Source organism: Eriocheir sinensis, chromosome 9 (assembly GCF_024679095.1).
Source record: "Eriocheir sinensis breed Jianghai 21 chromosome 9, ASM2467909v1, whole genome shotgun sequence".
In the NCBI taxonomy this organism is placed as follows: domain Eukaryota; kingdom Metazoa; phylum Arthropoda; class Malacostraca; order Decapoda; family Varunidae; genus Eriocheir; species Eriocheir sinensis.
Genome location: NC_066517.1, coordinates 22282540 through 22295039, shown reverse-complemented (window position 1 = coordinate 22295039; position 12500 = coordinate 22282540). Strand labels below are relative to the sequence as shown.

The 12500-nt window shown below is 50.6% G+C and overlaps 1 protein-coding gene across 1 annotated transcript in view; it reads left to right on the top strand.

Annotated features, from left to right (window-relative positions):
* Positions 1-6681: 6681 nt before the first annotated feature.
* The window catches only part of LOC126996155 (SRSF protein kinase 1-like), a 126495-nt gene continuing 120676 nt past the window's right edge, over positions 6682-12500 (top strand). Inside the window, exon 1 of the mRNA XM_050856378.1 lies at positions 6682-8187. Coding sequence (XP_050712335.1) covers positions 6857-8187 — 1331 coding nt within the window. The 5' untranslated portion in view covers positions 6682-6856. The remainder of the gene's footprint in view (positions 8188-12500) is intronic.

Sequence of the window (12500 nt, the reverse complement as noted above, 5' to 3'; positions counted from 1 at the left end):
ATGAGACTTTCCTCTTCAAACCAAACTTTTCTGGTCAACCTCTTTCTTCACTTCATCAAAACCTACCACATTTCACCTTTTCTTTTTGTCACTCTCCCATATACCTGTTAACTTACCTGTTCTCTCCTCCTCACCACTGTCCCTCTCCCTTATACCTTATACTTCTCTCCCTTCTTTCCTTACCTAACCTAAGCATTTTTTCCCCTTTCCCTTTACCTTAAACACCTCTTTCTACTTTTTGTTACCCTCCCTCTTACCTGTTAACTTACCTGTTCTCTCCTCCTCACCACTGTCCCTCTCCCTTATACCTTTCTACTTCTCTCCCTTCTTTCCTTACCTAACCTAAGCATTTTTCCCCTTTCCCTTTACCTTAAACAGCTCTCTCTACTTTTTTGTTACCCTCCCTCTTACTTGTTCTCTCCTCCTCACCACTGTCTCTCTCCCTTCTTTCCTTACCTAACCTAAGCATTTTTTCCCCTTTCCCTTTACCCTACACACCTCTCTCTACTATTTTGTTACCCTCCCATTTACCTTGTCTCTCTTCTCTCCGTTTCTCACTCACCTCATCTTACCAAACAAACTATTCTTCTCTACTTTATTTTTTTTTTTTACCTTACAGACCTCAACTTATTTACCTTTCCTCCCTTCTCTTCTCTTCTCTCTTCTACCTTTATTTTATTTTATTTTATAGGCCTCTACCTATTTGTCACCCTTCGTTTCACCTTATTTACAAAGCTTTCCTCTCTTCTCTCTTCTACCTTTTTTTCTATTTTATTTTACAGGCCTCTCCCTATTTGTCACCATTTTTTTTACTTCTTTTTATCTTTCCTCCCTTCCTTCCATCTGCTCACCTCTCACACTCTCCTCTTTTTACCTTTCCCTTTCCCTACAGACTAAGACTACTCCTCTTACCTTACAGACCAACCTTTTTCCTACCTATTCATCTTACGCCTTCCCTAGCCAGTCAGCCTTCTTTCTCTCTCTTTACCTTTAATTAACAAAAGTAAGGGAGAGAGAGAGAGCGTGTGTAAGCAAGGTGTTTTAGAGCTGAGGATGTGAGGGGGAGAGGGAAGAGGGAGGGGTAGGGGGGAGACGTGCGTGTTGGGTGCTGAGAGTGGGTACGCTTGAAGGGGGAGAAGAAAGGGTGCTGGTGTGAAGTTGGGGAGGTGAAGGGGGAGGGGTGCGTGTGAGGGAAGGAGGGTGTCGGGTGCTAGAATGGGTACGTTTGAAGGGGGAGAAGAAAGGGTGCTGGTGTGAAGTGGGGGAGGCAAGGGGGACTGAGGGGGAGAGGGAGGTGAAGGAGGAGGGGTGCGTGTGAGGGAAGGAGGGTGTCGGGTGCTAGAGTGCGTACGTTTGAAGGGGGAGAAGAAAGGGTGCTAGTGTGGAGTGGGGGAGGAAAGGGGGAAGGAGGGGGAGAGGGAGGTGAAGGAGGAGGGGTACGTGTGAGGGAAGGGGGGTGTCGGGTGCTAGAGTGCGTACGCTGGAAGGGGGAGAAATAAGAGTGCTAGTGTGGAGTGGGGGAGGAAAGGGGATGGAAGGGGAGCGTTAGTGGTGTGCAGACTTCTCTTCTTACATTAACGACCAATCTGTTTCCTACCTATTCATCTTACGCTTTCCCTAGCCAGTCAGCCGGCCTTCTTTCTCTCTCTTTACCTTTAACTAACAAAAGTGAGGGAGAAATAGCGTGTGCAGGCTAGGTGAGATTGGGTAGAGAGGTTTGGTTTGGCTAGGTTAGGAAATGTTAGGTTAGGTTAGGATTAGGTAAGATTGTGTTAGGTTAGGTTTGCCATAGTAACGGAACATGATGTAACGAAGGAGGAGAAATAGGTTAGGTGTAGGTGAGGGAAGTATAGGTTAGGTTAGGTTAGGATTAGGTAAGATTGTGTTAGGTTAGGTTTGCCATAGTAACGGAACATAATGTAACGAAGAAGGAGAAATAGGTTAGGTGTAGGTGAGGGTAGTATAGGTAAGGTTAGGTAAGGTTATGTCAGGTTAGGTTTCTCATAGTAAATTGACCTCTCTTGGCCACTTTACTTCTGTCTGATATGGGAGGGGCGAGTAGCGGTTTTTTCTTCTTCACTTTTTGTTGCCCTTGAGCCGTCTCCTTTGATAAAATAACTAAATATTATGTAACGAAATAACCAGTAACAAAATGCTCAGTAACGCGATAACTCTTAACGAATGATCTTAGCGCCACCCTAACAAACGGTCAGGCACTTCAAACAGGTCAGCTTCCATACATAACTACAACTGAATTATAAACACCTAAATATCCATGTGTCCTTAACCGCAACAGAATCATAAACACCTAAATATCCATGTGTCCTTAACCGCAACAGAATCATAAACACCTAAATATCCATGTGTCCTTAACCGCAACAGAATCACATAAACATCTAAATATCCATGTGTCCTTAACCGCAACAGAATCATAAACATTTAAATATCCACGTGTTCATTTACCACAACAGAATCATAAACATCTAAATATCCACGTGTTCATTTACCACAACAGAATCATAAACATCTAAATATCCACGTGTTCATTTACCACAACAGAATCATAAACATCTAAATATCCACGTGTTCATTTACCACAACAGAATCATAAACATCTAAATATCCACGTATCCTTTTACCACAACAGAATCATAAACATCTAAATATCCACGTGTTCATTTACCACAACAGAATCATAAACATCTAAATATCCACGTGTTCATTTACCACAACAGAATCATAAACATTTAAATATCCACGTGTTCATTTACCACAACAGAATCATAAACATTTAAATATCCACGTGTTCATTTACCACAACAGAATCATAAACATTTAAATATCCACGTGTTCATTTACCACAACAGAATCATAAACATTTAAATATCCACGTGTTCATTTACCACAACAGAATCATAAACATCTAAATATCCACGTGTTCATTTACCACAACAGAATCATAAACATCTAAATATCCACGTGTTCATTTACCACAACAGAATCATAAACATCTAAATATCCACGTGTCCTTAACCGCAACAGAATCATAAACATTTAAATATCCACGTGTTCATTTACCACAACAGAATCATAAACATTTTAATATCCACGTGTTCATTTACCACAACAGAACCATAAACATCTAAATATCCACGTGTCCTTAACCGCAACAGAATCATAAACATTTAAATATCCACGTGTTCATTTACCACAACAGAATCATAAACATTTTAATATCCACGTGTTCATTTACCACAACAGAACCATAAACATCTAAATATCCATGTGTCCTTAACCGCAACAGAACCATAAACACCTAAATATCCATGTGTCCTTAACCGCAACAGAATCATAAACATCTAAATATCCACGTATCCTTTTACCACAACAGAATCATAAACATCTAAATATCCACGTATCCTTTTACCACAACAGAATCATAAACATCTAAATATCCACGTATCCTTTTACCACAACAGAATCATAAACATCTAAATATCCACGTGCCCTATTACCGACAAACTTCTTTCTCAACATTGAACATTTCGATAATAGTTCTAATGGATGTTTAATGACGTATTGCTACCTGCTCTTAATTCCCTCAGTACACCTCGACGCCTCATCTGACACACCTGTTTTTTTTCCCTGAGTACACGTGGATGTTTTCCCTCCTCTAATTAGTCTGAGCAACAGGTTATTGGACCCCGCAGCAAGAAAAAAATGTGTAAAGGAAAATAATCTTGACGAAAAAGTATTGGAAACGTTAGGGAAGGAGGAGGAGGAGGAGGAGGGAACGAAGGGAAGGAAGGAGGAAGGAAGTTAGGGAGGCAGGTAAGGTCAAGTGAGGTAAGGGAACACCTGGCGACGCTGAGAGAGAGAGAGAGAGAGAGAGAGAGAGAGAGAGAGAGAGAGAGAGAGAGATCCCTAAATCCATGATATCAAATTTAGTAGTGATATATTTTTTTTCTTTTCTCCTGGTAGCAAAAAAAAAAAAAAAAAAAAAAAAAGCATTTCTTCATAAATTTGTTTGTATTATAATTATCGTGAGTTTTATTGTCCTTTTATTGTCCTCCTTTTACCTTGTTTTTAATTAATTACTGTTTGTTATAGTTTTAAAGTATTGTTTATTTAATCTTTTATTCGGCGCCACATGACCCTGCAGCTGCGGCGCCAAGACCAAACGCCCCAATCATCATCATCATGGGTCAGGTCAGGTCAGGTTAGGTCAAGTTAGGTCATTCTGGGGCGCGTTTTGCAAAGTTAAGGCGGTGTTGGTGTTGCTTGTGTTGGTGGTGGTGGCGGGGGGGTGAAGGGGGAGTATTTGATGGGGCAAGTTGAGCATGTTGGGGAAAGGAAGGGGAGGGGAGAGGAGGTAGGAGGGAGGGGAGGATGGGGTCTCGTCGCTCTACAGGTTGTGTGTGTGTGTGTGTGTGTGTGTGTGTGTGTGTGTGTGTGTGTGTGTGTGTAGGAAATGGGCGAAACTGTCATGAGTTAAGTAAGGAGGGAAGGAGAGGGTGCCAAAAGTGTTTCATTTTCTCCTTCCTTCGTTCCTTCCTTCCTTCCTTCCTTCCTTCCTCAACACATCATTTATTGCTTCCTTTCTCTCGCTTGTCATTCCTTGCGTCCCTCCCTCTCCCCTTACTCGTTGCTTTCCTCCCCTCCCATTTACTTGTCCTCGTCCTCCCCACATGCCCTTAGGTGTCAGGAGAAGGACGGGGGTGGTGGTGTGGTTTATGGGTGCCCATGGCCCCCTTCCCCCCCCCTCCCCCTGCGCGGCCCCTCGGCACAGCTCTGCCTTGACTAATTTCCTGCGAGAACTTTGGACCGTGGCTTGGTATTGTGCAGCGGTTCGGCCTTCAGAATGACCCGCTAAGCGTAGTAAAAATCGCCTGTTAACATTCTGGCCTCGTGCACGGCATCGATCGGCGGGTGGCTGGCTGTGTGCGTGTGTGTGTACGTTTGTGTATGTACGTCTGTGGTCCAGCTGGGTGCGTGTACGTGTAGATGGCAAGACACACCCACAGCCTACAGCTCGTGGGTAGGCCGGCAGGCCAGGCGTCGTGGCGGCGGGTGGAGCAGGAGCTGCTGGAAAGACACTTCCAGAACGCAGCTCCTCGGCTCCTCAGCTCATGGGGGCTGCCTCGCCGCGGCTGCCACCGGCACGACGACGCGCCGCTCGCCGCCCGCCGTCTGCCGCGCGCTGCAACACAGCTGCTGCTTTTGTGTAGGGCGGGAGGGGTTCCGAGGGAGGGGGCGGGCCACTCACGCCACATATTGGTAGTTCATCTTGTTATTGATTTATGCAGTGTCTTGGGCGAGGCGGCCGCTGGTCAGCGTGTGTATGTGTGAGAGAGTGTGTTGGGGGCGGGGGAGGCGCAAAGCTGGGTCAGCAGCAGCAGGCGACGATAACAGCAGGAGCGGCTGCCGAGCAGGTGGCAGTACACCGCTGGCTCGCCCCGCTGCCAGCACGCCACTTTTCCAGGTTTTTTATCCGTGGCTTCGGGGCGGCGGGGGGCGCTGAGTCGCTGAGTGTAGCGTTACTGAGCACGGCTGCTGAAGGCGGTCCGCCGGGCGCAGGCACCGTCAGTCTCCTGTGACTGTGACTAGAAATAACCGGCGCAAGCGAGCGCTGTGTGGCACCGCGCGGTGGTCCTGGCGCACATGGCGGCAGTCGTTCCAGTGGCGCCTCCGCCGCGGCACTGACACTGCCTCTGTCGCCGCCGCCGCTTCTGCCGCCGCCGTCACCGCCTCGCTCCCTCCGCCGCGCCAGCAGCCGCGTCCTGCACAGGTGGAGTGATCGTGCAGGCGCTGCCCGGCGGCCCCGGGCTGGCCCTCCCCGCCGCAAGCCACCGGGCGCTGCCTCGGCCTCGCCGCCTTCGTCGCATTGCGGCAGCTCCGTCAGGTTGCTCCGCACCTGCCGCCGCCTCACCTGGCCGGCAGGTGGACAGGACGCGTCGTCCGGACGGGGGGCGCCGGGCCTCAGGCAGCGGGTGGGCGGTAGGGTGGCGCGGGCCCGGGAGTGTCTGCCGCCGCCGCCGCCGCGAGCCGCCAGCACCAGCACGTGAGTGTGTACCCCTCCGGATCCCCGCCCCGCTCCCGCTGCTCCGTGGGACTCAGTCCGCCAGTCTCCCTCCAGCAGCAGCCCCCGGCGCGGGTCATGGTGGCCAGGAGGCGGCAGGTGTGCGCCGCCTCACCTGAAGCACCTCGTCCCTCCAGCCTCGACTCTCCTTCACCGCTGCACCGCGTCTCTCTGTGATCATTTCTTACTTTTTGTACGACCGTAGGATAACGCTCTAGACAATCCACCTTTTTACCTTTTGATACATGGCTGTGAACTGTTTGTACTCGTGCTCCAGCACCCCCGTGGACTGACAGTGGCGGCGCGGCGCCCACCGCCAGGACCACGCCTGACCCGACCACCCCAGCAGGGACTCTGCCTTGTCGTCTGACCCCTGACCCACGCTGACCTCATGACCTGAGTGGTGGGCAGTAGGACAGACTCGTGTGAGGCACTCCAGGCCGCGTGCTCGTGCAGGACACGCTAAGGGAATGCACGAGAGCGTGACTCGGCCCGCCAAAGTGTTACGGAGCAGCGCCGCCTGAGGCCAAGTGTAGCGTGACTCGCTGCCCCCAGTGACCTGAAGAGCACGACCGCGGCAACAGTATCGTCAGCATCAGCAGTTGGGTGCTGAGCCTCGCCGCGTGACGGTGTTGTGTGTGTTGCTGTGTTGTATCGTGGCCGGCGGCGGCGGCGGTGGTGGTGGCGCTGCAGCGGTGTTGTGGTGTCGCCGGGCGCTGGTCCCCGGCATGTGAAGCCTCCCGCCCACCGGGCAGCCCCCGCCCTTCCCCGCCCACCATGCGGAAGCTTCCCCTGCGCTGCTCGCCCACCCCCCACACGGTGCCGGGCGTCAGTCCCCCGCCCGCCCCCACCCCTCCACCTACCGCAGGCCTATCGCCCACGCCCACGCCGCCCACCACGCCCGCCCGTCGCCTGGTGGCCTCTCGCTCCCTGGGCTCAACCTCCTCGCCGCCCCTGACGCCCCCGGTGTCTCAGTACAGCATCCCGCCCTGCCTCCCCTCACATCAGCACCACGCCCAGCTGCCGCCCACCCCCGGCCCGCCCTCACACCGCTCCCTGCCCGCCCTCCACGCCCACCACGTGCCCAACGATGGCCAGAGCCACCACTCCTCCCATCCCATCCTGCACGGCCCCCACCCCCCACTTCCCCTACCCGACACCCACCCCCACCACCACTCCCACCCGGCCCTCCTCTCACAGTCACCCCACTCCTCCCCGCCCGCCAACAGGCCGCCGGGGCACTTCTCCCACGCTGCGGTGCTTAGCGGGCACCAGCACCCGCGCCAGCTGCCCGGCCTGCCACGCCACCACACCATCGGCGGCGTGGGCAGCGGTCGCATCCTGCCGCCCGCGCCCCACCACGAGGCGTGCGGCACCGGGGGCTCCTCCTCCGTCTCCACCGCGCCCGGCAGCCCCAGCCCGCAGGTCAGCACGTCCTTGTCCTCCAGCCTGGCCGCGCGCCCCGCCCACGTGCTGCACTCCCCCAACTACAAGTACAGCCTGGACGTGCCGCGCGTCAACCTGCGGGAGGCGCGCAGCAACACCTACCCGCCGCCGGGCACCGACGGCTCCTCGGCCTCCCAGTCCTCCTCCACCACCAGCGGCGCCACCAGCGGCCCAGGCTCCAGCGGCTCACAAAACTCGCCCTCGGACCTCTACCCGCCGTCCTCGCCGCGGCTGTCCCCGGGCTGCGCCGTGCTGGGCCTGGCGGGCCGCGTGTCGCCCCAGGTGCCGCCCACCTCCCCCGCCGCCCTGGTGCCGCCGCACTCCCCGGGGCCCCGCTCCTCCCTCTCCTCCTCCGTGTCCTCCTCCTGCGCCACCTCCCCCGTGCCCCGTCACTCCCCGGTGCCTCGCTCCCCTGTCCACGCCCCCGTCACCTTCACCCATTCCGCCCGCTCCTCTCCCAGCCCCGCCCACGCCTCCCCGGGCCACATACACGCCTCACCCGTGGCCCGCGTCTCGCCTCTGCCCGCGCGAGGCTCCCCCACGCCCACCCTCCACGGGGCCGTGTCACCCGTGCGGCGGAGGAGCACCATCTCGGACCCCGGCTCGCCGATGCTGCGGAGGACCACGCGCCCACCCCTGCAGCGCTCCCACGCCACGGCTGGGTAAGAGGCACCACTGTCACCGACGCCCGCACGCTTATCACGCCACCCACCCACATTTCACCCACCAACACCTACACCTCCTCCTCCTGTGTCACTTCACTCACTCACTCATTTAACACTCGCAGAAGAGAGAGAGAGAGAGAGAGAGAGAGAGAGAGACTTTTCTCGCGTATCACAAACCAACATGCCTCGCCCACCCCCTCCTCCCCAGCACTCCTCCTCGGATGAGTGCACCATGTTGAAAAGTGGCGGTTGGGCGTGTTGGAGAGGGCTGGGGAGGCGATCAGAGGGGTGGGGATTGTGTTGGGGGACGCTGGGGTCGCTGGGGGAAGAGGGGAGAGGGAACGGGACAGAAGGGCGGAAGAGAGGGAAGGAGGAAAGGGTTAAGAGAGAGGGGAGAAGTGGGTGCTGAGTGAGAGGGGAAGAATGGGCTGGCTTGGGGAAGGGAGAGTATGGTGAGGGGGGGGTTGAGGTATAGGGGAAGGGAGCGCTGGGGATTCGGGCGTGACTTGAGGTACCACATTGTGTTTAAGGGAGGAGGGTAAGGTAGGTCTGGATGGTGATGGGGAAGATGTAAGTACGACAAGCTGGGTTTGGAAGATGATGGGAAGGATGTAAGTACGACAAGTTGGGTGTGGAAGATGATGGGAAACATGTAAGTACGACAAGCTGGGTTTGGAAGATGATGGGAAACATGTAAGTACGACAAGTTGGGTGTGGAAGATGATGGGAAACATGTAAGTACGACAAGTTGGGTTTGGAAGATGATGGGGAGGATGTAAGTACGACAAGTTGGGTTTGCTTGGCTTCTGTGGGGAATAGGGAGATGGGGAGGAGAGAGGTGGGGTTGAGGGGTTGGAGAAGCACTTTGAGAGGAGGGACTGTGTTGGGAGGTATTGGGGTAAGGATATTTGGGAGATTTCTTGGGCAAGACTTGTGGTAACGGGTGTAGACAGACACAGACAGGCAGATACAGACAGACAGACACAGACAGATAAACAAAGAGACAAACAGAAACAAATAAAGGCAGGCAAATACAACGACACACACACACACACACACACACACACACACACACACACACACACACACACACACACACACACACACACACACACGGCACTGTAGAGCAAATCCATTTAAGTTCCGATGAGTCAACATAAATAAAAGAGGAACACAAACTGCCTCTTAATTTCGTCCACTTAGCCCGGTCCACTTCATTCCACCCCGCCGAGTGGACGCCGCCCCACCCACTCTGCCAAGCGACGACTGGCGGCGGGGTGACTCAAGGGTGTGTTTGGGCAAGCTCAGGGTGGTAGGGTGACACAGACAGGGAGAGTAAGGTTATAATATGAGAAATACATGATCGGAATTGTCAGACACACCTTCCAGACCCAACTTGTCGTTCAAACATCTTCCCATCACCGTCTAAACCTCCGTTACACCCCTCCCTGAAACACCCTGTCGGACACATCAACTATTTCCAAAGGTCATTAAGGAGGTCAGCCGGGTACTAATGACTGTTTCCTTAGGTTCACGGTACAGAAGAAGGGTCAGACTACCACCAGGGTCATAAAGCTACCCCTGGAAACGCCGAAAACTCGTACGAAAGCCTTGTCGAATATGTGAACTTGGGGGCCGAAATGCCTTAGAATTTGACCCTGTGTGTTAGGTCTACAAGGGTGGCGAAGTGAGACAAGCCACATGGAGGAAAGATTAGGATGAATAGGGAGTAACATTTTGACAGGGTGATGACGAGAAGGCGCAGGGTGAAATACAAAATAGAATATGACCCTGTGTGTTAGGTCTACAAGGGTGGCGAAGTGAGACAAGCCACGTGAAGGAAAAATTAGGATGAATAGGGAGTAACATTTTGACAGGGTGATGACGAGAAGGCGCAGGGTGAGAGATACAGTGGACTAAGAAGGATTTAGCTCAGGTGGATGAAATATATCGCTAGGGAAGGTAAGGTAGGGTGAGCCAGGTAGCGTGAGGCAGGTAGTCGAGGGTCAGGCCTAGCACAGAGAGGCTGGTCTGCTCCTGGCGACAAAAAATAATTGGGTTTTTCCTCTTCAGCCCTTGTGCTCCCCTGTTTTCTCTCTCTCTCTCTCTCTCTCTCTCTCTCTCTCTCTCTCTCTCTCTCTCTCTCTCTCTCTCTCTCTCTCTCTTGTTTTTCTATCTTTTATCATCCTCTTTCTCCTCCACTTCGTTGTTGTTCACCTCTCCTCCTCCTCCTCCTCCTCCTCCTCCTCCTCCTCCTCCTCCTCCTCCAATGTTTTCTTCCTCTTCCCCTCTCTCTCTCTCTCTGTTTCTCTCCACTCTTCACTTCATCCCAATTTTTTTATATATCCTCTCTCTCTCTCTCTCTCTCTCTCTCTCTCTCTCTCTCTCTCTCTCTCAAGGGTCATGTATTTTCATTTTTCTTCCTCCTCGTTTCTTCTCCTTGTTTATTTTCCTCCTCCTCCTCCTCCTCCTCCTCCTCCTCCTCTTCTCTTTTATTCATTATCTTTGTTTATTGTTTGCAGACCTCCTCCTTTTATTCGCTCTCAGTCCTGTGTTGCATTTGTCTCTCTCCTTTCTCTCCTTCATCTCATTCTTTACGTTATCTCATTTTTCCTTCTCCCTTTTCTTTCGTTCTTCTATTTTCCTCTCGCCCGGTTTTTTTATAGTTTTTCTTTGTTTCCTTTTTTATTGTTATCTTCGTTCCCCCGTGCTGTTTTTTTTATATTTTTTTATCTGTTTATTCTGTTTTATCATATTTTTCTTTATCTTCCCCCTCCGTTCCTATTTTTCTACCTGTTTATTTTGTTTCGCATCTGTTTCCTATTTGTTTCCTATCTGTTTCCTATCTGTTTATTCTGTTTTCTATCTGTTTCCTATTCTGTTTATTCTGTTTCCTATCCTGTTTATTCTGTTTCCTATATATCTGTTTCCTATTCTGTTTATTCTGTTTCCTATCTGCTTATTCTGTTTTATCACTTATTTCTTCTATCTCCCCTTCCGTTCCTATTTCCCATTGTTTTCAGTCATAGTTTCCCTTTCCTTCCTCTTTTCTTAATCACACTTTTCTCCCTTTTCCTGTTTTTCCTCTTTTCCTTCTCTAGCAGTTTTCTTCCTCTCCCCTCTTTTTCATTCGCTGTCTTGTTGCTTTTTATTTTATTTTCCTTTTTTCCCTTTCCTTCCTCTTTCCTTATTCACACTTTTCCCCTATTTTTCCTCTTTTCCTTCTTTCTTTATCAGTTTTCTCCCCCCCTTATTTCTCATTCGCTGCCTTGTTTCTTTTTATTTTATTTTCCTTTTTCCCTTTCCTTCCTCTTAATCACACTCTTCCCCTTTTTCCTCTTTTCCTTCTTTCTTTATCAGTTTTCTCCCTCCCTTATTTCTCATTCGCTGTCTTGTTTCCTTTCCTTTTCTTCTCCTTTTTCATTAATACCGTTCACTTATCCTCCTGTTTTTCCCCTTTTCTGCCCTTTACCCCCCCCCCTCCCCCCCTACACACACACACACTATCTATCTACCTATCTGTATATGTATCTATCGCTCATTCATCCAATTATCTTTCCCCTTTTGTTTCATTTATTTTATTCATTTATCGCTTCCCCCTCTTCCTATCCTTTATTCCAACCCCCCTTCTCTCTCTCTCTCTCTCTCTCTCTCTCTCTCTCTCTCTCTCTCTCTCTCTCTCTCTCTCTCTCTGTTTTTATTTTCCTCCCCATTACTCAAGATTTTTTGCCCGATTATTTCCTCTTATCCTCCCCTTCTACCACCGCCGCCCCCCCCCCCCCCCCATTTTTTTTTTGAAGGGAAAGGAAAAAGGGAAAGGGCTTTATCATCTCCATTATTCACTTGTTTTTTTTCTTTTCTTGTTTTATCCTGAATTATCGTATTTTCTCCCATTCTTCTTCCCCTTGTTCCTATTCTCCTTTCGTATTTCGCTTTTCCATATTTATTGTTTATTTATTTTCCCATTACTCATTTTTTCTCCTTTTCCTTCTCTTTTTATCCTTATTTATCGTGTTTTCACCTATTCTTCTTTCCTTTGTTCCTATTCCCCTTTCGTGTTCCTCTTTTCCGTATTTATTATTTATTTATTATCTCCATTATTCACTTGTTCTCCTTTTCCTTCTCTTTTTATCCTTATTTATCGTGTTTTCACCTATTCTTCTTCCCCTTGTTCCTATTCTCCTTTCGTATCTCACTTCCGTATTCCTGTTTTCCACGACAATTTTTATTTTTATTTTTTTTCATATCCATTTTTTCATTACATGTTTTTTTCTTGTTTTTCCCCATCCACTTTTTCATTTATTTCACGT